Source organism: Terrapene carolina, unplaced genomic scaffold, assembly GCF_002925995.2.
Source record: "Terrapene carolina triunguis isolate 2854851 unplaced genomic scaffold, T_m_triunguis-2.0 Scaffold67, whole genome shotgun sequence".
NCBI lineage: Eukaryota > Metazoa > Chordata > Testudines > Emydidae > Terrapene > Terrapene triunguis.
The window spans coordinates 16,375,939-16,396,647 of record NW_020664418.1 but is presented as its reverse complement, the minus strand read 5'-3'; the positions used below and the strand labels follow the sequence as shown (position 1 = coordinate 16,396,647).

General features: G+C 36.2%; 1 protein-coding gene across 5 annotated transcripts in view; it reads right to left on the bottom strand.

The window, feature by feature from the left end:
- The window catches only part of SCAPER (S-phase cyclin A associated protein in the ER), a 356,482-nt gene that overhangs the window by 176,280 nt on the left and 159,493 nt on the right, over positions 1-20,709 (bottom strand). For all 5 annotated transcript variants that reach the window (XM_024205417.2, XM_024205418.2, XM_024205421.2 and 2 more), the window contains exon 21: positions 5,201-5,337. In XM_024205417.2, the coding sequence (XP_024061185.2) occupies positions 5,201-5,337 (137 nt within the window). The remainder of the gene's footprint in view (positions 1-5,200; positions 5,338-20,709) is intronic.

The following is a 20,709-nucleotide window of genomic DNA, read 5'->3' as shown; positions in this document are numbered from 1 at the left end:
ATATCATTGTAGATGAAAACATTACTAATTTTGACATGTCTAATGAATCAAAAGACAAATTTATCACAAGTGTTATAATTAACATTCAAATTGTCCATTACATTTGAGGGTCCAATTAAATCTTCTATGATACACTAATGACAGTACTATAACAATGTATTTCATGAGACATACAACTCTAAAATAAATCTCTCTATGAATGTCTGCTTTACTTTGGGAAATGCAAGCAGGACTCAACAGCGTAAACCTGTTTAGACACTTAAAAGTATTCTTGTTTACATTGGCCACATGCCAAAGTAAAAGAAAATTTGAGACAATACTTCTTTACCACTCCTTAGTGTGGCTCCAGCTGGACTGGGCCAACAGGTGATAAACATCATCAGTTCATCAACCTAAGTCAGGATTCATTGCAGTGATTCATTAACATTTAATATATTTGGTAAAACAAATTTAGACACTATGGTGATGCAGAAAATTTAAATTCTCACTTCTTACAGACAGAGCCCTATTGTGAAAGAAATATCCAACACAGCAGCTAGAAAATTCAGCTTTGGACCAATTAGGAAAACTCTACATTGACTTCATATTCAGAAAGAAAATGATGGCATATGCAGAAACTAATGTGGAGAGATAGTGATGTTTGGGTTAGGTAAGGCTGCTGCTCAGGACTGTTGAGTTCTATTCCTAGCTCTGCAGCTAACTCAATCTCTGACATAGGGCAAGTCATTCAGATTTTCAGAAAGGAAAATCCAGCCACTTTTTTAGGTGTCCAAAGGGGAAATGAGTTATTTTGAACATAAGAATTGTATACTGGATCAGACCAGTGATCAGATCTGTAATCCTTTTCTGATAGTGGTCACCATAAATTGCTTTAGAGGAAGGAGCTGAAACCCCACAGTAGGCAAATATAGGATAATCTGCTCCTCAATAAGATGTCATCCTAATTGCTAATAGTCATTCTTTGCTTTAAGCCTGAAGAATGAGGTTTTATATTCCTTCCAAAACTATTTTAGGATTAACTATTATAACTCTGGATACCCCTATGAATGTCCAACTCTCCCTTGAATCATGCTAAAATACTGGCTTCAATGACAGCCAGTAGCAATGAGTTTCACAATCTAATTCCATATTGAGTGAAAAGTATTTCCTTTTGATCAGTTACAAATTGCTATCTTTCGATTTTATTGAATGTCCCCTTGTTCTTGTGTTATGAGACAGGGAGAACAGACATTCACAATCTACCTTCTCCATATTATTCATCATTTTATATACTTATCATGTTCCCTTCTTTGTAAAGCAAATAATCCTAATCTTTTCCATTTCTCTTCATATGACATCTTTTTCATGCCCCAATCATTCTCATCACCTTCTCTGAACTGCCCCCCCTCACCCACCAATTATGTAATATCCTTTTTGCAATGTGGCCGCCAGTGCAGCACACAGGGTACCAGATGAGGGCATATCATTGATATGATTGTAATATTTTCCATATTATTCTCCATTCCAATCCTTTCGGATCTTAACATTTTCTTTGCTTTTTTGACTATATCTGCACAATGAGCAGAGGTCTTCATTGAACTGTCAGTAATGCCGACGTCTCTTTCTTGAGTAGACCTAGCTAATTTAGAACTCTGTAAGGTATATGAATAGTTCATTTTTCCCCTCCAGTGAGCACTACTTTGCATTTATCTGCTGTGAACTTCATTTGTCCAGTCACCTTGCTTAGTTAAGTTCCTCTGAAGTTCTTCACAGTCTTCCCTGGATTTGACTAATCTAAACCACTTCGGGCAGTGGTTCTCAAACTAGGGCCGCCGCTTGTTCAGGGAAAGCCCCTGGCGGGTCGGGCCGGTTTTGTTTACCTGCCGCGTCCGCAGGTTCGGCCGATCGCAGCTCCCACTGGCCGCGGTTTGCCACTCCAGGCCAATGGGAGCTGCAGGAAGGGCGTCCAGCATGTCCCTCAGCCTTCACCGCTTCCTGCAGCCCCTATTGGCCTGGAGCGGTGAACCAAAGCCAGTGGGAGCTGCGATCGGCCGAACCTGCGGATGCGGCAGGTAAACAAATTGGCTCGGCCCCCCCAGGGGCTTTCCTTGAACAAGCAGCGACCCAAGTTTGAGAACCACTGACTTAGGGTACGTCTACACAACAAAAAAAGACCTGCAGCAGTGAGTCTCAGTGCTCGGATCAACTAACTTGGGCTCACGGGGCACACATTGCGGGGCAAAAAATATCAGTGTAGATGTTCGGGCTTGGACTCTGAAACCCAGTGAAGGGGAGGGTCTCAGAGCCTGGGCTCCAGCACAAGCATCTACATTTAAATTTTTAGCCTCGCAAACTTGAGTCAATTGACATGAACTCTGAGACTCAGTGCCATGGTTTTTTTATTGTAGTGTAGATGTATCATTTGCGTCACCTAAAAGTTTTTCTACCTCGTTATTCACGCCCCCATTCAAGGTCATTAATAAATATATTAAACATGACTGGACCTAGTAAGAAACCTTGAGGCATCCCACTATTAACCTTTTTCCATGATGAAAACTGACCATTTATTCTCACTTTTTGTTTTCTGTCTCTTATCCAGTACAAAGGCATTCTAACTTGGAGTATGGCCCAGAAAAGTAAACCAAAAATTATTCACCTAAAATACATCCCACAACAATTTTTTGTGAAAGGAAGGTTTTAAACAAATTGTAAATGAGAAATCACAAAACATATTCTTTCGTTAGTTTCTTCAGGTTTATTATCAGAATTTATTATTTAGTTCTCACTGACAATCAATCTGACATGCAGACACTGAAGCATTCTTTTGATAGCATCACATACATATTAAACTGGGATAATTTACCTAGATATATATCAGCTGTTATTACAGCACCAGTTTAATGGCTTAGGGTTATAAATATTATTAATAGACCAACAAAACTTTTACACAGAACTAATAACCCATTGATCACAATTTGTCCTTTCATTCACCTTTGCTCTTAGTAGCTTTCATATTCTGATTTAAGATCTAGCATATCATGAAAGCAACACAAACCTATTTTAGTGCAGTTATTAGCTTCAGCTCAAATTTAAAATCTTATAATTGTCTAACAACTGAAATACATTCATAATTGCCAAGTTTACAAACCTAGGGGGAGTTTCCCATGACCATTATGAAATAAGGTATATAGATAACTCAACTTAAGACTTCCTGGGAAATTCTAAATGAATTATTACTGTTCCATGCTCCTCACTTCCCACCCAGTCCCCCTTCCTCCCCAAATTAGTTAATAAGGCCTTTAAATCTACAGTCCAGATAAGTTCTGAGTTGGTTTTGAATAGTGACTCCCAACTGTTTGGTCGTCTTAGAATTGGATTGTTTGACAGAAATGTGGTAGGCATCACATAACTCATTTCATAAAGTATTTCACAACACTGAGACTCCTGCTTCCTCCTGCTTTAATCATCTAGTCTAATAAAGCCCTCTTTTGTGTTCTGAATATGGGAAACCCTTCTCCCTCAGATCAACAATGAGATTTCATGAGAGTATCCAGGCAGTGTTTACCAATACTACAGTGACTTATTAAGGTGCCAACTGGTAAGCCTAAAAGTAAAGCAATATCTGCACAGTTAAAATTAATTTGCCAAATGGAGTATATTCAAAGTATTTTACTAAGGCTTTGTTTTTGCTTTAAATTTTATGGGACAATCTTTGTTCTGTTATGCTACTGGACTGAACCACACATTACATTTTTGCTGAGGGTTCTTATGGCTACATTTAAGAATTTATGGTTAAATGTTCAATACTAACTCACAATTATCTTTTCTTTTCAGGGTTAATGACCTAAAATAACAGAAAATTATTTGGCTATTCCTTGAAACTAAAATATTAATTATCTTGCTTTTCATATTTTTCTAGATTTTGAAGCCTTCAGTGAACATTTCAATTAAATGAAATCTGTAAAATAATACCACATTACTATTAGTGATGTAATTATAAATAATATTTTTAAAATATGCTGACTCATGTGACACACTAGAATTCAAGATGTACTGACAGAATATTTCAGTTATTGATGCGAACAACAAACAATTGGCTTGATCCTGTTTTCCTTACTTCGACAAATTTTTCAGTGAATTCACTGGAACTTTTACTTGAGTAAGGAATGTACGATTGGACTCGGTGAGTACAGTAAATCGGCAATATGAACAACTCCCTACCCCTAATAATCAGAAATTCTGAAGGAAAGTAGACACTGTACTTTCAATACATGCATCTTGTAAAACAGTAAACTCTAATTTGGTGATCATATATAAGATGCCTATGACAAAAAATCTATCACATAAAAGAACAAAAGGGGAAAGAAAGAACTTGAGGCAACAAGATGATAAAAGACAGAATAAGTGTATCTGTGCAAGATTTAAGTTATTATTGCATCGTAGCAATGTTAATGAACTATTATTTTATTTAAACTATTGTTTTAATAAATCTATTCAAATAACTCTTTCTTATCACAATTAAAAATAAGAAAAAATACGTTAATGAATGCTTAGACTTTTTTAAAGGTAAATGCAAAGACTGTTTTAAAAAGGAAATCCAGATTATGATATTCTATTGAAGTTATGCTAACCTCAGTTGGGGACATTTCAGCTATAAGACAGACACCACAGTTCATGATATAATGATGCCCTGCATATCATTCTGATCTGCAGATGTCACTTTTTAGGCTAATGACAAACTACAGGTCTGACAACTCACTTTCCATTTTAAGATATTTCTAACTTTTTCTTGTTGTGACAGGCAACAAAATTGATTAAATCCAGCCATGGGATTTGACACTACAGCAGGATGGCTTCTATTTGTTGATTACTATTGATTTTCTTTGATACTTCATTTAAAAATCAATAGCTAAGAAGAAAAATAGGCATGGTTTACACATACTTAAACATACTATTGTATTCTGGAAGAGGCTACAGTTTTGGCAGGGCACTGGCATCCAATTATGAAAAAAGCTCTTAACAGGTGAAAGCAAGGGCTCCAGATCGATATTCAGTTTTCTTTCTCAATCAGAGAAAGTGGCTATAAATTAGGCTCATCAGTGTTATTTTCAAGACATTTCTGAAGCAAATAACTTTACACTTTTTTTCAGTGTTCAACAGCATTCCTGTTAAAGGACAGAAGATTAAGTTTAGAGAAAAGCTAAAAGAATATTAGCATTACCTGGAGTTCATCCGTGCCTTCAGCTTCTTTGCCTTCTTTTTAGTTTTTTGCTTCTCCTCTCCATCTTTTAAAGGTTCTACTGGAACAGAGCTTTCAATCACAATATCAACAATGTACTTCTTCAATGACAGGTGCTCCTGCAGAAGACATTGAAATAATATTTTAAAATAATGGTATTTCATTTTTATAGCATGTGAGGAAACTAAGATTCTGCATCAAAAGAACATCAATGATAAATATTTAATAAAAGGTTGAGAAAATGAAGAAACAAATGTTGATGTATAAACTTTTGTTTATATCTTTTCAATGTCACCTGTCCTTTTATAAACCAGTAATATGACAATATTTCTGGAAACACTTTCTGATAATTACAAACCCAAGACACACAGACACACCTTTTGGTCAGATCAAACTCAATGAACAAGTAAACATTAGCTCAAGAAAATAAGTTAAAAGCAAACAAAACACACAGTACTTAATTAAAATGACAAGAAAAATACAAAGCCATATATGATGTTGATGCTGCAAACACTTACAGCACTGACTTACCTGGTTGTAATTATTATATTATCTTCAACAGGACTCCTCACACACTTAAAATTAAGCACATGCTTCAGTGTTTACAGGATCAGGGCCTATATTCAGCAAAACCAGAATTTCTTTCTTTCTTTCTAGCTAACTAATAATGGTAATGGGACATTTCATGCATGAACGTTTCTATGAACCACTAAAAGAGAAGTTTGTTTTAAATTTCTTATAGCAACTAGTGATGTCTGGTTATACCAGTGTTTCCCAAACTTGGGACGCCGCTTGTGTAGAGAAAGCCCCTGGCGGGCTGGGCCAGTTTGTTTACCTGCCATGTCCGCAGGTTCGGCCGATCGCAGCTCCCACTGGCCATGGTTCGCCGCTCCAGGCCAATGGGAGCTGCTTGAAGCGGCGTGGGCTGAGGGACATGCTGGCCGCCCTTCCTGCAGCCCCCATTGGCCTGGAACGGCAAACCACGGCCAGTGGGAGCTGCGATCGGCCGAACCTGCGGACGCGACAGGTAAACAAACCGGCCCGGCCTGCCAGGGGCTTTCCCTACACAAGCGGCATCCCAAGTTTGGGAAACACTGGGTTATACCATTCTCAATTAACCCAAAATGTTATATAATTAATTGTAATATGTAATTGGAAAGCCAATAAAGACACAGCAAAAAACAAAATAAAGCAATAAAATATGTTGGTCATAGCAAAATATTAGTCACTAAGAAAACACCCATAATGCACCTGTTATCGATATATATCACTAAAATAAACAATGGGTAATTTTGTAACCAATAAAAGATATTAACATTTCCACATACCTAAGGTGCATTTTGAGGTTAAGACAGAAGATTTAGGATTCAGCCATGGGATAATCACTGGGGTTCCCTGCATATCTTGTGGTGGCAGGGCCCATAGTATTGGAAAATCTGCTTAGAATGGGGCAGCAATGGCACAGAAGTGCCCTACTCTGCCTATGATCCTAGCCAGTGTAGGTCCAAAACTTATCAGGATTGGCCAGGATGGGGAATGTCCGGGCCAATCAGAGAATGTGCCGAATGCCTTATGCAGTTTCTGTAAGTGGGATTGTTCACAGATAGTTAAGGCTGCCCAGGGATCGCAGTGGTGCAAGCACTGCTAACCGTCTTCCACAGGTCACTGCCAGTGGGGTACAGCTGTCTCTTCTCCAGCAGGAATGAATGATCTCTTAGTGTATTTAACCACTCAAAACATGAGTCATTCAGCCTAGGGCTTTCCTCTCTTCTCAATGTCACCTTTCCTTGGTCGTCTTCTTTCTGAATTTGATATGTCAAAAATTGGGTTTCTTCTCATCTCACCCCTTCCCAGAAATGTTAACCCATCAGCAAATTTTCCCAAGCCTTCTGTCCATTTTGAAGTACACTATAAAATCTCTTTTTGTTGTCTTCCATGGAAGATTTTCTTTTTGATATCTCTTCTTTCTCTCCAAACTCTTCTCTTTCTATTCTCCAATTTTTTCCCTTCATTTGCCTGATACTTGATTTCTTTTTGTCCCAACTTGTGTGTTCACAGTCAGTAGTAGATCCTTCTCCCATGCTGTTCCCCTCTTGCTTAACGGACTCTCTTCATAGCCCATCTCAATATGCATCTTTTCTCCCAGCCAACTACTCCTAACTCTTTCTCTAACAAAACAAATAAATCCTATTCCCTGGATTTCTAAGTTTTCCCAATGCTCAATCATGCACTCTGAAACTTAACCATTGAACCCCAGACCATTCTTGCTCTATCATGTGTACATATCCTTCCTGTATAATTCTAAGATAACCTAAAGACTTACTTGTATTTTTATGTCTAAACTATTACTGGCTGGGAAACATCTTATCATATTTGAGTATAAACATCAAATATTCAGGAAAAAAGTTTGGAAGGGATATAAACACTTCAGGACATAAGCCAATCACTAACTGATGGGGATTACAGAGAAATTTTCCTTAGGAGCAAGTTATTCCATTAGGTTCTGATCCAGTGAAGTAAATGGGAGTTCTTCCTTTGACTTCAATGGGCTTTGGATTGGGCTTTGTCTATTTGCAGGGTTTTCTTGCACTTTCTTTGCAAGCATCTTGCATTGGCCACTGTCAGAGAGAATACTGAGGCTAGGTCTACACTACAGCGGGGGTCCGATCTAAGATACGCAACTTCAGCTACGTGAATACCGTAGCTGAAGTTGCGTATTTTAGGTCGACTTACCTGGCTGTGAGGACGGGGGAAAGTCGACCGCTGCCGCGCTGCCGTCGACTCTGCTGCCGCCTCTTGCCGCGGTGGATTTCCGGAGTCGACGGCAGAGCGATCAGGGATCGATTTTATCGCGTTTTCACTAGACGCGATAAGTCGATCCCAGAAAACCGATTGCCTGCCGCCGGACCCTCCGGTAAGTGTAGACAAGCCCTGAGTCAGATGGACCAGTGGTGTGATCTGATATTTCAATTCTTATGGTCCCACATTAAAATAAGTTTTACTATATTTCATGATTGCATATTCAATGGAGTTAGTATTTTCAATTAAATGTGTGGCATTTTTTTTTTTACTGAAAGCCTTTTAAAACTTTTTATAAATGTACATACTTAAAACATTTGTTTGAAAAAAAAATTGCAAATATAGAAAGTGAACTACATATCAGAACAAGTCCAGTGAGAAAAACTAAAAACAAACAAACAAATAAAAAACAAAAAAACAGTTTTCTACACACCATTTAATAAAATTAATCCCAACTCCAACATTTTTGGTGGAGGGAGAGCAAAATTATTCCAAAAAGGTTAACTTATAATAAAAAAAAATCAGCCTTTAAAGTCCCTCAAAAACATACCCTATAAATATAAAGGGGCCAATTATGGCTTTGCCACAAACTCCAGTTATGGGTGGTGTGTAGTTACACTGCTCCAGGAGCAGACCTGAAGCAGATTCTGAGTCACTATCTGCCTCACGGTTCTCCCTGCTTCAGAAGAGACATATGCTGTGCCAGCCCTAGAGCTGGTACAGTAAATGTCCTCAGTGCACTGACTGGCATGTTGGAAGGTGAAGCCAAGGTATGGGTGGAGGGGAGTAACAGTGTACCTTATGCTCATTTACTACAATTTGCATGTGCACAGGACAGATCTCAATTTGAAAAATAATTCATAACATTTCTACAGTTCCTGTTAACCCACGTTTAATTCAGCACTTCACAACATCATTGGTGGCTATGGATAAAAGATGTACAGTATTTCCTTCTTTCCCCCAACTTTGTCATTTTTTATGTTCATAAAATCTAGTTTAGTTCATTTTAGAGTTTTTGTGGCTCCATCTGAGTCCAGTTGCATTTATGGAGCTCAAATCTTTGTTGTGTTCTAACCTATGTACTTTCCTCCAGCAGCAAAAAGGATCCAGAAATGAAACTGAACCAACCACTGGAGAATTAATAGTTCTGGCATGGAGGGAACATAAGGGTATGTGTGTCCAGGAAAAAGGGGATGGGTAATTATTTTGTCCAACAATTTAAAAAAACTGATACCAATGCAGATATGATCTCATTAAAGCTGATATCTTTCTTCTTCTCTGAATTAACTTTTCTGGCCACATAAGATCAAAGCTCTGGCCTACCAACATAATTCACTGTATTAAATGAAATAATTCATGCTAAGGTTTAAGATTTCAACACTTTATCAAATTATTCTAAACTTTGTTATTTTTGTTTAAATACGCGTGAGAAAATATTCACCATTTACAGTGTTACAAATTACATTCCTTTCAATAAATTGTCTTTCATACTCAAATTTGCATTTCAGTGAAATAACATCAGTCACCCTGTAAGCTACAGTTTTCCTCCTAAGAGCAGCCTCATTGTGAGATAGCTCAGTTTTTATCAATTGTCATGCATGAAAAGTAAATATCATCATAACACATATTTTACTTAAAATAAACATTTTGCTTTTTTTGTTATTAAAGAAATCCACACAATCCAGAAGGTTCTTTTAATTGCTGTACAGAACGTCTCATGAATAGTGTGGTCCAGGGCATGGGAATAATAGGCTGAGCATAGCAGTTCTATTGCAGGTGTTCTCAGTTTTGTAAGAATTGCCCATTGAGCACCGAAAGCTTTCTTTGAAAACCATAGTGTGTGCACATACACATGATTTGCCACCTTCAAAAGGACATGTGGAAATCAATAAAAATTCAAACTGGATTTTCATACATTAAGAAGGAAACCTCATCACACAGACACTTTGTCATTTATAAATACAACCTTTAATTTAAATTTCCATTGCTGAATAACACCATCTGAGATAATACCTTCTTTTGATTCTTCCACAATGTCTTTGGGCTTGTCTACATGAGAAAATTGTACTGATTTAACCAAACTGGTTTAAAAACTGATTTAGTTAAATCAGTGCAATGCCCTTGACTGGTCACTCTTATTTCAGTTGACGAGTGCCTTAAACTGCTTTAGCTTAAATTATAAGGAATTCTGCATTTATCTTGCATATTTAATAAGGTCTTGTAGAAAAAAATAGTATTTGATCATGTAAATTAAAGCGTGCATCAAAATGCAGATGCACAAGGGGACCAAATTAAGGCTGTGCAGACAATCATAAACTATCATTTCCTAACTTTCAAAAATTTGGCTTTTGCAACCAAAATGATCATTCTTTTAATGTAATTTTTTAATGTAATTTCCTTGGGGTTTTTTTAAAAAGAAAAAGGTACAAACATTCTATTATCAGCAACGTGACCCGATTATTTGTATAATTCTAGATCTACTTCTGCTTCCAAATGTGATTAAAATATATATTCATACATTCCAGAAGTCACTCAAAAGTATTTTTATTGCAACTAGTAGAAATCACCAATTCCCATATTGCATCTTACCTGCTTGGGCTGATTAAAGCAAAATTTAATTTGAGCTAATCAGTCCAAGGCAAGGAGGAACATGAAATTAACTAGATGAAACAATTTCAGTTTCTATACTATTTGTATTACATTTATTAATATAGTAATGCTTCTCTATTTTTTGTTTCTTGTATAGTACTATATGCATTTTGAAGGATAAAATAAATGAGAAACTGCTTACTTATTATTAAACCTTGAAAATTATCAGGGTCATAATCAGAAGATGCCTTGTCATTAAAAACTGAAATAAAAATAAATAAAATTTTAACTAATAAAAATAAAAACAACTAGGGGAAAAAACATTCTGTGACTAATTCTATAGCAATACAGATAGTATTTTCCAGAAAACAACTGATCATATTTTCTCTTACTCATTCAGGAAAAATGTATGCCTGTTAAAAACTAAATAAATCTTTGTGACACTTCCTGGAAAAAGGCTGTTTAATTTTTGTAAAACATTACAGTACAATCTAGCCTAGCAAAATCAAAATAAGGCTTGAAGTTTCTATCTTAAATCATATGTATGCAAAGTGAATGTTAAACCAATATTATGAGTAAGAAATCAACCTCAGGAAATTCTAAAAGGTAAGTAATGCAATGTTAAGTTGGTCATACTGCTCATCCTGTATATATTATGGTACATACATTTAACAAAAGAAAAATTAATATATTTAAGGTTATAAATATTTTTCAGTGCTTTGTCATTCTTGATTATACAAGCAATAAGATTTCTGCCACTTCCCTACAGTATACTATTCCACTGACTAACAGGTCTCATTATTTGGGTGTTTCCCCTGATACTCAGCTTGAATATTCTTTTGCTAAATTTCACCCCATTAATGTTAGCTATACCCCTGTAAACATCCCTGAAAAGGGAAAAAACAGTGGCCTGCAACTCTGCTTCCCTGAGGATGTTCCGACAGGATTCTCCCTCTTGAGTCTCAGTTCCCTACCACAAGGGTGGCAAAACTCCTCAAACTCCTGATGACTCTTGGTCCTGAAGGGAAGCAGTAGAAGGGTGGAGCAGGAGTCAGTCCCCAATGCTGTTTATCAATCTCTCACAACCACTGCCCTTCTAGTCAGTTCCTGACTGCTTGTGGTGAAAGGAAAGGTGACTTAAGATTCTTCAGCTTCTGCTAGAGCTCAGAAGGCGTAAGCATCATACACAGGGAGAAGCCAGCCATCAATGTTGAACCAACTCTGTGTGGCCCCAAGTCTCATCAATGCTTCTCTATGGCCCCCATGGCTTGTTGGTGTCAATTTTTTTCATTTTAAGAAAACGAAGGACCTTACTTGGTATATTACTGTTTTGCCTCATTAGACATGGAGACATCCAGTGCCTGGCACATTCTTGGGTGTCTGATTAATAAAATAACAACAATGAGAATTATAACAATTTTAGTAGGATATCTCAACTTTTAAAACTGTTCATTAATATATTTTACTATCATAATTTTTTCTAATTACACCATCTCACACAAGTCACATAGTGGTAAGACAATTATATCTTCTGTAATTCAGGAGGTTTTAAAAAGTATTTGAAAGATTAAACTTTTCTAACCTATGACTCTACAGGTGTGGGACTGATTCGTGTGTTTATCAGATCTACAATCAATTTACTTGTACCAGTCAAAGTGACAGTAGGAGCAAAATGAAGCTAATTCTCTTCTTTGAAACAGACACCATATAAAATAAAAGAGCAGGCAATCTTCATTCAGATATAAAATGAGAGTAAACCAGCTATCCTCAATGACTCAATGACAATTACAAACACTCCATCAGATTTCTGATAGGTGAGAATGATGAATGAGACAAAGCCTTGTATCGCCTTTGCAGGGTCTAATGTCTCTTTCCTGATCTAATCTATAACTTAATAGATGACTCAAACAGAACTACAGAGTTCAACAAGCTTATTCATTTATCACCTTGTGAAGGCCAAAAAACGTCTTAGCTGTCAATAGCACAACATGGGATGGCTACAAAACATGCTGTACAAATAAACTCAAGCACCTTAGCAGAGTATGTTTCTCAGAGTTCTCAACTTTCAATTGTGGCAGTTTGAATTAATATCAAACTTCATCCTTACAGCTCATTAAAATGAGACTAGAGTAATAACACCTTGTGTCACAAATAACTGTCACTTCTTGAAGGTACAGATCAAAGTGTAGGATTATCACACTAGGCAGATTTAGCACCTTTCAGGTGAGAAACATGTACAACTAATAGCTCAGATAGTATTGAATAACAATACTCTGTGAACCCAACAGCAGTAATGTCATGCTTCAGAACAGTATAAGTATATTTTCTCTAAGGTCCTGCTAAGCTTGTAATATTTGTATTAAATAATGTAATTTTTAAAGTCCACATAACCACACTAAATCATACTATATCTGCAATCCTGAAAACAATTAGGCATGTAACTTTAGTTGTATGAGTTTTCCATTGAAGTCAATGGGATGATAGAGAGATATACACAAACACCCACACTGACACACCCCCAATTTACTTGCTAAGTACTGCATAGGGCCCAATCTTTCAAACACCTATGCTTATCAGCATGTGTGTATATATATATGCAGGTGTTTGAAAGATTGGGCTCTACACAGTACAGTACTTAACAAGTAAATTGGTCTCATCTTCTTAAAGATTTTACTTTAGCAATCCATATTTACATTATGGAGTCCCACAGTTTGATCTCTAATCAAGACAATACATTGTAATTGTTTGGCATTTTATTTACTTCTTGCCAAAAACACTTCTTTAAGTAAATGTTAGATGTAACTTACTTACCTAGCTATCTCACATGGCGTTGTGAGGATTAATATATGTTTTCTACAGCAATGCAAGGGTGTAAAGGACTACAGGGCTGATTTTGCAACTGAGAGATAATGAGTGCCCCAAGATCCTAGTGCATCAATAAATCTCCAGCCCTTTGTAGAATCAAGCCAGTATAAATTTTATGATTACGTTAAAAATATTTTCAAATGAAATCTTATGCTATTAAGATGGTGTTCACATCTACTAAACCTTTCATATTACTACCTGTTTTATAATTTTAATGTGACTGATCTGAATTCTATCTGCACACATTCTCAAATGTACCAATGCTATCTGGAAACAAGGGCTATAAATAAGTAAAAATAATTACCATTTCCCATCCCGAACAAAAGACTGAAACATACTACAAACGTTATGGTCAGGTTCTGCCATCCTTACACACACTGTGTAGTATCTTATTCTGAAGTAATCCTATTGAAATCCATCAACTAACAGAGTAAGATACTATTCAATCTTTGCGCAGAATCTGGACCTCATGTAGTATCTGGTATGTACAATGATATGATATCCAGCCATAAAATATGGAAACAGAGGAGAAATTCTGTGTTAACATATTTAATGGTTTATCATGTTCTGTTTTACTTTAAATCTGGCCAATAAAAATTTTTTTCTCTATATTCTTTTGTTAGTGTCTGTTCAACAACTCAATAGACTAGAAACACTCCTGTTTCTTTTATACAGTTTTACCAAAGTTGTGGTAGGAATATATGATTTTTTAAAATGTAAGGTATACTGCATCGCAAAGCATCTTCATTTGTATGCCATTACTCTCAGTGCTCTTCAAGATCACATTACAAAATAGTTTTGATGTCTGTGCTCTGGGAATAAACAGAAAGGCTTCAGCATGCTTATTATAATCACTGAATTCTTCATAAGAAGGACAAGACGAAAGTTTCCCTCACTTTCAGTCCTCTGGCCATTTTGGAAATTAATCACTCACAAACAGATGACAAAAATCACAGATTTTCACAAGAAGAAAAATCAAGAGATTTTAGTGAAATTAAACACCGGTTTTTAAAATTAATCTGTTTTAAAATCTCTGGGCTTGATCCTGACTTCCTTACTTTGGCAACACTCAGTAAAGTCGATGGGTTGCGCAAGTGGCATAACTTGAGTGAGAAGTTGAGGACTGGTCTTATTATGGGAGAGGAAGATTGTTTTAAAACGTTAGAACTGATTTTTGTTGAAAAAACAAACACACACACACACCATTACCTTTTTCATTTAAACAAATTAAAAAAAATATTAGTAAGTTTGGTATTTTTCCTTTTTAGGTATGTACTTATATAATTTTGCAATTTACACATTTAGCAATTTTGTAATTGTATTTGAGGTATTGTATTTTCATGTTTTAATTATCTAGGTCTTAAGTTGCAAGGTTTAGATTTATCTGTTCAATTTTGTTGTGGCATTCTTTTCAGTTAATTTTCTTTTTTCTTTTCTTTTTTTTTTTTTATAGCTGTGAGTACAAGTTATCTTCCCTCTTAGATTTTGAAGGTAACTAAAGAGGTGTCTACAAAAGGGATTTTTGCACAGAATTTTCCACTAATATCAACACTGATTCAGCAAAAGCTTTGGAAGCCACTGAACATTTGTCTACACTAGGGCTCCATTGGGAATTTGTTTTGCAAAATTCCCTATGGCAGACAATATCTACAAAGGTAGGCACTAACTTCACATAAGGATCCAAAACCCATCATCACCACTAACCCTTTTGTCCCACCCTTCCAAAGGAAGGAAGGAAACAAAAGCATAAGGGACAAGGGGATGATAAAGAAATCTATATAAATCTAAATGGAGACTAAATTGGTGTAACTTTTTTTTCAGCCCCCTCCAGGTGTACATTACAATAGCTTTGACTGTTAGATTGACAGCCACTTACCGATGTGTAATCTACCTCTGCATTTGGCCCAGTGTTTCAGACTAAATTGACATAATTTACAAGCTGAAGGGATGACAGAGAGGAAAAGCAACCAATAACTACAACAAATACATAAATTATAAAACAAATATAAAATCAATGTAATGATGGATTGGGACCTTATATAATAAACATAATGATGTTTTAATGCCCACCGGATTAATAAATTATCACTATGATCCGAGTCATGAACAGAAACCCACAACATGTTCTCTTTGTATATATTATAATGTGCAAAAATGTAAAAAAAAAAAAAATTTAAAAATTGCATCATCCTGCAGTGTAAACTTTAGAATGTTTTTAAATGCTGCAATTTCAGGGCCTGATGCCTTAAACTGAAAGAATTCTGCTAAGACTGCAATTAAAAATCACAGACTAGAAGAATGAGACAAATAAGTAAGACAGACCAACTGATCCACAGAGAAATTCCCTCCCCATTGTTCAGACTTTCAGTCATTGACGGTTTTGTAACTTTCCAAAATGCAGCAGATGTGCCTTGTCCACAAACTGCATGAGAAACTGAGTTGACAAAACCATTACTGCTAAAACCAGAAGAGGTTAAGGTCACCCAAGAAATCATGTTCCTGCTGGATATCCCCTTCTCTGATGCAAATGTCCTGCATGAAACTGAACAACTATCCAGTGAATTTCAGATCCTAGTAACTACAAGGCTTTCAGCTGATCAGGCAGTTCTCATAAGCAGGTATTCTTCTCCACACAATCCCCGCCCCCCCCCCACACACATACTTTTTCTTTCATATATTAAAAGTTATATTACAGTTATTACGGTATTACTAATATTATTTGACGAAATCACATGATTCTTTTAGAATCCAAATAATATACAATTACAAAACTTCTCCATAAAAAATCAAGTAAGTACTACAAAATGCAGAGACATTATATATTCAAGTAGGATGCAGTTCAGATGAATTAAACCATATCATAATCCAGATTCTGACCCTTGTTTGTTCATGTGAAATACAGCAGCTGGAGAATAAACTTTCCAATTAACAGTCACTTCATACAATACATGATAGCAACCGAGGCATTTATTCACAACTGGCAATGACCAGTATCTAGAAAAACTGCTGGTTAATACTGGGAGTTGACCTACAGTAGACTGTTAAATGTATTTTGTGTCATAATGGCGTTCCGTTACTCCTGAGAGACTATTTGGTATAATAACCCCATCACCCCCAACAAAAAAATCTCCAAAAATCAAAAAAATCCCATCAACATGAAAACTGAATAAAGACTGTCCACACACAATACACAGTAGATTCACCTTTGATATTCATTGATGTCTCCTATTGGTGTTGATGAGAATTATGTGTATCCGTAGGAAGATTATTATATTCTTAAGTGTCGACCAAGTCAACTGAAGTGAAAGTTCAGTTATTATATTGATTATAAATAGAATTATTTCTAATACACAATCTAGCTTTTGAAAAAAACGTTAACGAATAACATTGGTATTTAAAGCAACATCAGGAAAGCAAAGTGTCAAAGTTGAACTGATATGGTAAAGCAAGGTCAGGATTAATACAAATATAATATTTTCACATGCATTTGAACAACCAGATCTGCTCTGAGCTGTGGCAGTCCCAAAAGGAGTAAGAGATGATAAAATGTCATCTCCTGATAGCTGAATCTAAGGCTTCCAATAATAACTTGGTGTTGTTGAATAGCCCATGAAATAAATTGCACCTGGAGTTGACCTTCTGGCCTGATAGGCATTACAGGATTAATACTTGAGGCTCCTCAAAGGAATCTATTGGTATGCCAAGGAAGTAAATAGAGGGGACTGAAGACTTCACAGAGGAAACAGCCCAAGGGATGCATCTTCTATCTGCTCTTCCACTAGCTGGAGAAGACTCCTTTACCTCCATGAGGTACATAGTCCTAACAGTAACTACAGCTGACCAGGAAAGGGATCCTGCAAAAGCTGCCAAGGCAGGGACTACTGGTAAAGAAAGAGCATCTGGAACAGGCAAAGTAGCAAATGACAGACGTACACAACACTGAAAAGCCACATTAGTCGTGATTTGTATGTCCAATTTTGCTGATCTAAATGCACCCTATATGAACTAGAATTTGAATATGTAAGTAGTGCTGGGCCTTTAACAAGCAGACAATTCTTTCTACCTCTCCCCAATATTAATAAATAAAATCTTTAAATGTTATTTAAAAATCTCACTGTGAAAGTCAGTGTTTTAAAGATATTTTAAGTATTTAAATAAATTGAAAAAATATATCCAACTACAGCACATATAGTATTTATCTTCTGAATTAGAAAAGTGTCAGGAAATGAACAAAAATAGTAAAGGTTTCAGAGTAAATGCACTTAAAATTATTAGAAATAGTAGTAGAGGAAATAGGAGTAATTTACATAACTAGCACTTCATCTTATTTCTATCCCGAAGAATCAAGACATGCCAACACCCTCACCATATATTTTATTAACATTTTACTTAGGATGCATGTCTGTCTTTTTCATTAATATGTACCCTTTCAGTGTTGCATTACTGAGGACAAAAGTCTGATATTCTCATCTTCAGCTTTTCTAATAGATGACTGCCAAACACGAACAAAGAGATGGTGAGAATTAGCATGCAGATCTAAAAAAAGAAGTGATGGGCACAATAACAAATTATAGATACCCTTACTACAGGTATGTTTAGGGACAAATTCAGTACAACTAGGCACTGGGAGGTGTAACACAAGCTAAGCTGACTATATTTAAGAAGAAATTAATCTTCTAAGAGGCAGAGGTTTCCCACCTCTGCCTTCTGTTGAGGTTTCTATGGACAAGGATGGCAGAAAAATTAAAGCTGTAGTTTGCACCAGAACCCTAAAGGAATTCCATTGATATGAGTTTCTCCACAGAGTCACTGTATGAAAAAAACAACTTTTGACTGTCCAGTCTACACCTCCTGTTCAGCTAGCACTGCAGTACTTCCTAGGTCTTGAAGTGTGCATTTGGGCATGTGCACCCACACAGGAACAGCAGCCACACATTTCTGCAATAGTTTATGCCACCGTATGCCACTCCTAAATTTGGCTTATGGTGTGTAAACTCCATTTAAATAGCCGTGTGACAAATTCTGAAGAACTGCAATTTAAAATTATATTGCAACAAAAATATATAAAATGATTCATGCATTGTTGATACAGAAGGATAAAAATAAATATAGAAACATGTATAAAGTGTCCTAAAACACAGCATACCACATTTCATTAAAGTTGGGCCATGTTTAGTATAACCTTGTGGAAAAGGACAAAGTGACACATTAATGCATGTATTTTTAAACAAAGATATTTTAAAATCACGTGGTAAAGTCACAATGATCTAGAGGATCGAGCCAGCAAATAACTAACTTGAAAAATATTTATGGTCAGACTATTACTTATATAGCAAAGTATATTCAAACAGAACTGTCAGTAAGTAAAATGTACTAACAAATAGGAGTGTTTCTGGCCCAAAGGCCTTTTACTCTAAAAGCATGGGTGGGTATAATATGGAAGAATTGAAACAAAAATTAGAAGAGTGTTATTCTTTTATGGAATGTTTCATGGGACAAGACTTATTTAAGGATTTATCCTTAGGGTCATATTGCATCTAGAGATTATCAAGGTGAGCAAGGCAGAAGGGAGAAGTGCTAAGAGTCTTGCATCTGCTGCAGAGAGGCAGCAACAATTGAATTTCTTATACTCCTAAGCACAGAGACTGCTCCTTAGTACTCTTGGGGCACAAACTACCTCCTAAAAATGGCAGGAAAAGCCAGGGAAGGAGGGGGCTATGGGGCTCCCCCAGCCACAAAAATTTGCCAGTCCTGGAGGGTGGGCGGTGCCTGCAGAGCACTCTCCTAATGTATGGCACAGAGGGCATACTTCTCCTGTGCACCAGGATCTCTGCAGGGCTATGCGCTAGCACCAAAGAGGGCTGTCAAATGCCACAATCTGGCGCTGAATATATATGTTTGACCTGTCTGACATATTGTACATTTTCTATCTAATGTAATATACTGCATAGTTAGCTATATTTCCATTATGCATGAGTTAACCAGTTCAGATAAATTGACATTGCTTCCACTCTAGAATCTTCACCCAAAACCAAAGTGCCAAACCAAAATGCCAAACTGCCAAATTGACCCTTTTTTGGAAATTGAAAAAGTTTAATTTTTTTTCTCCCGTTATTTTTCATTTTCATTCCCCTCTGTATGCCGGGATTCAGGCTACGACCAGAAGCTGAAGTGCCAGTGTGTTACTTCCAGCCTGACTTGAACCAGAAAATTTGGAAAGAAAAAGGCATTCTTACAAGATTTCTACTCCAATTCTGCAGATACAGGAGATTTGGTGAAGTATCTGACTTTGGACGCTCATCTGAACCCTATCTCTAAAGCTTTCAAATTCTTGTTTTTATACTATGTCTTGGATCAATATTATAGGTAACCAAACTAGAAAGATTAGCAAGGAATAATATTTATTACCCTAGAACACAATCATGGCACTGTCCGTAATTCTTAATCTGTATTAAAACAAATCAACAGAAAATTGGTTTTAAAAACTGTTATAAAGTATAAATGTACATTTCAGAACATCAGTACCAATTCTGAAGTTCACATCTGTACTTTGGATTAAAATATATAGTACCTTCTACCTGTTTCAAAATAAACTGTAATTCCAGAAAATAAAAAAGTTTTCAATATTTATTACCCATGTCAGGAATAACAGTTCCTAACTTGTGTATAATCACTTAGAGCATATATTTGCCAATTTTTAAAGGGGTCTTTAAAATATACTTTTAAATCATACTATCACAAGAATATTTGTTCTTGATTTTATTATGTCTTTAAATAAAACTTCTCAGTATTCCTTCTTTTTTCATATAACCTATCGCCATATTTAACATTGCACATACATGCTGAAAGGGACAAAGAGTTATTTCAGATGCAAAATCTAATCTGCAACATTATAATCACTGATGGCTCGAAACATTCAAGTTTATTAAAACTGGATCATAAAGTAGAAATGTAATCAAATACTGTATCATAATGCCACAAATTATAATATACTTGAGAATCTGGAGGAGATTCAAAACAACTGAGCTATTTTACATGAACTGCTTTATAAGAAATATGGAAATCTCCTATGTGTGAAGGAATCACTCATAGGACTGGAAGGGACCTTGAGAGGTCGTCTAGTCCAGTCCCCTGCACTCATGGCAGGACTAAGTATTATCTAGACCATCCCTGACAGATGTTTGTCTAACCTGCTCTTAAAAATCTCCAATGATGGAGATTCCACAACCTCCCTAGGC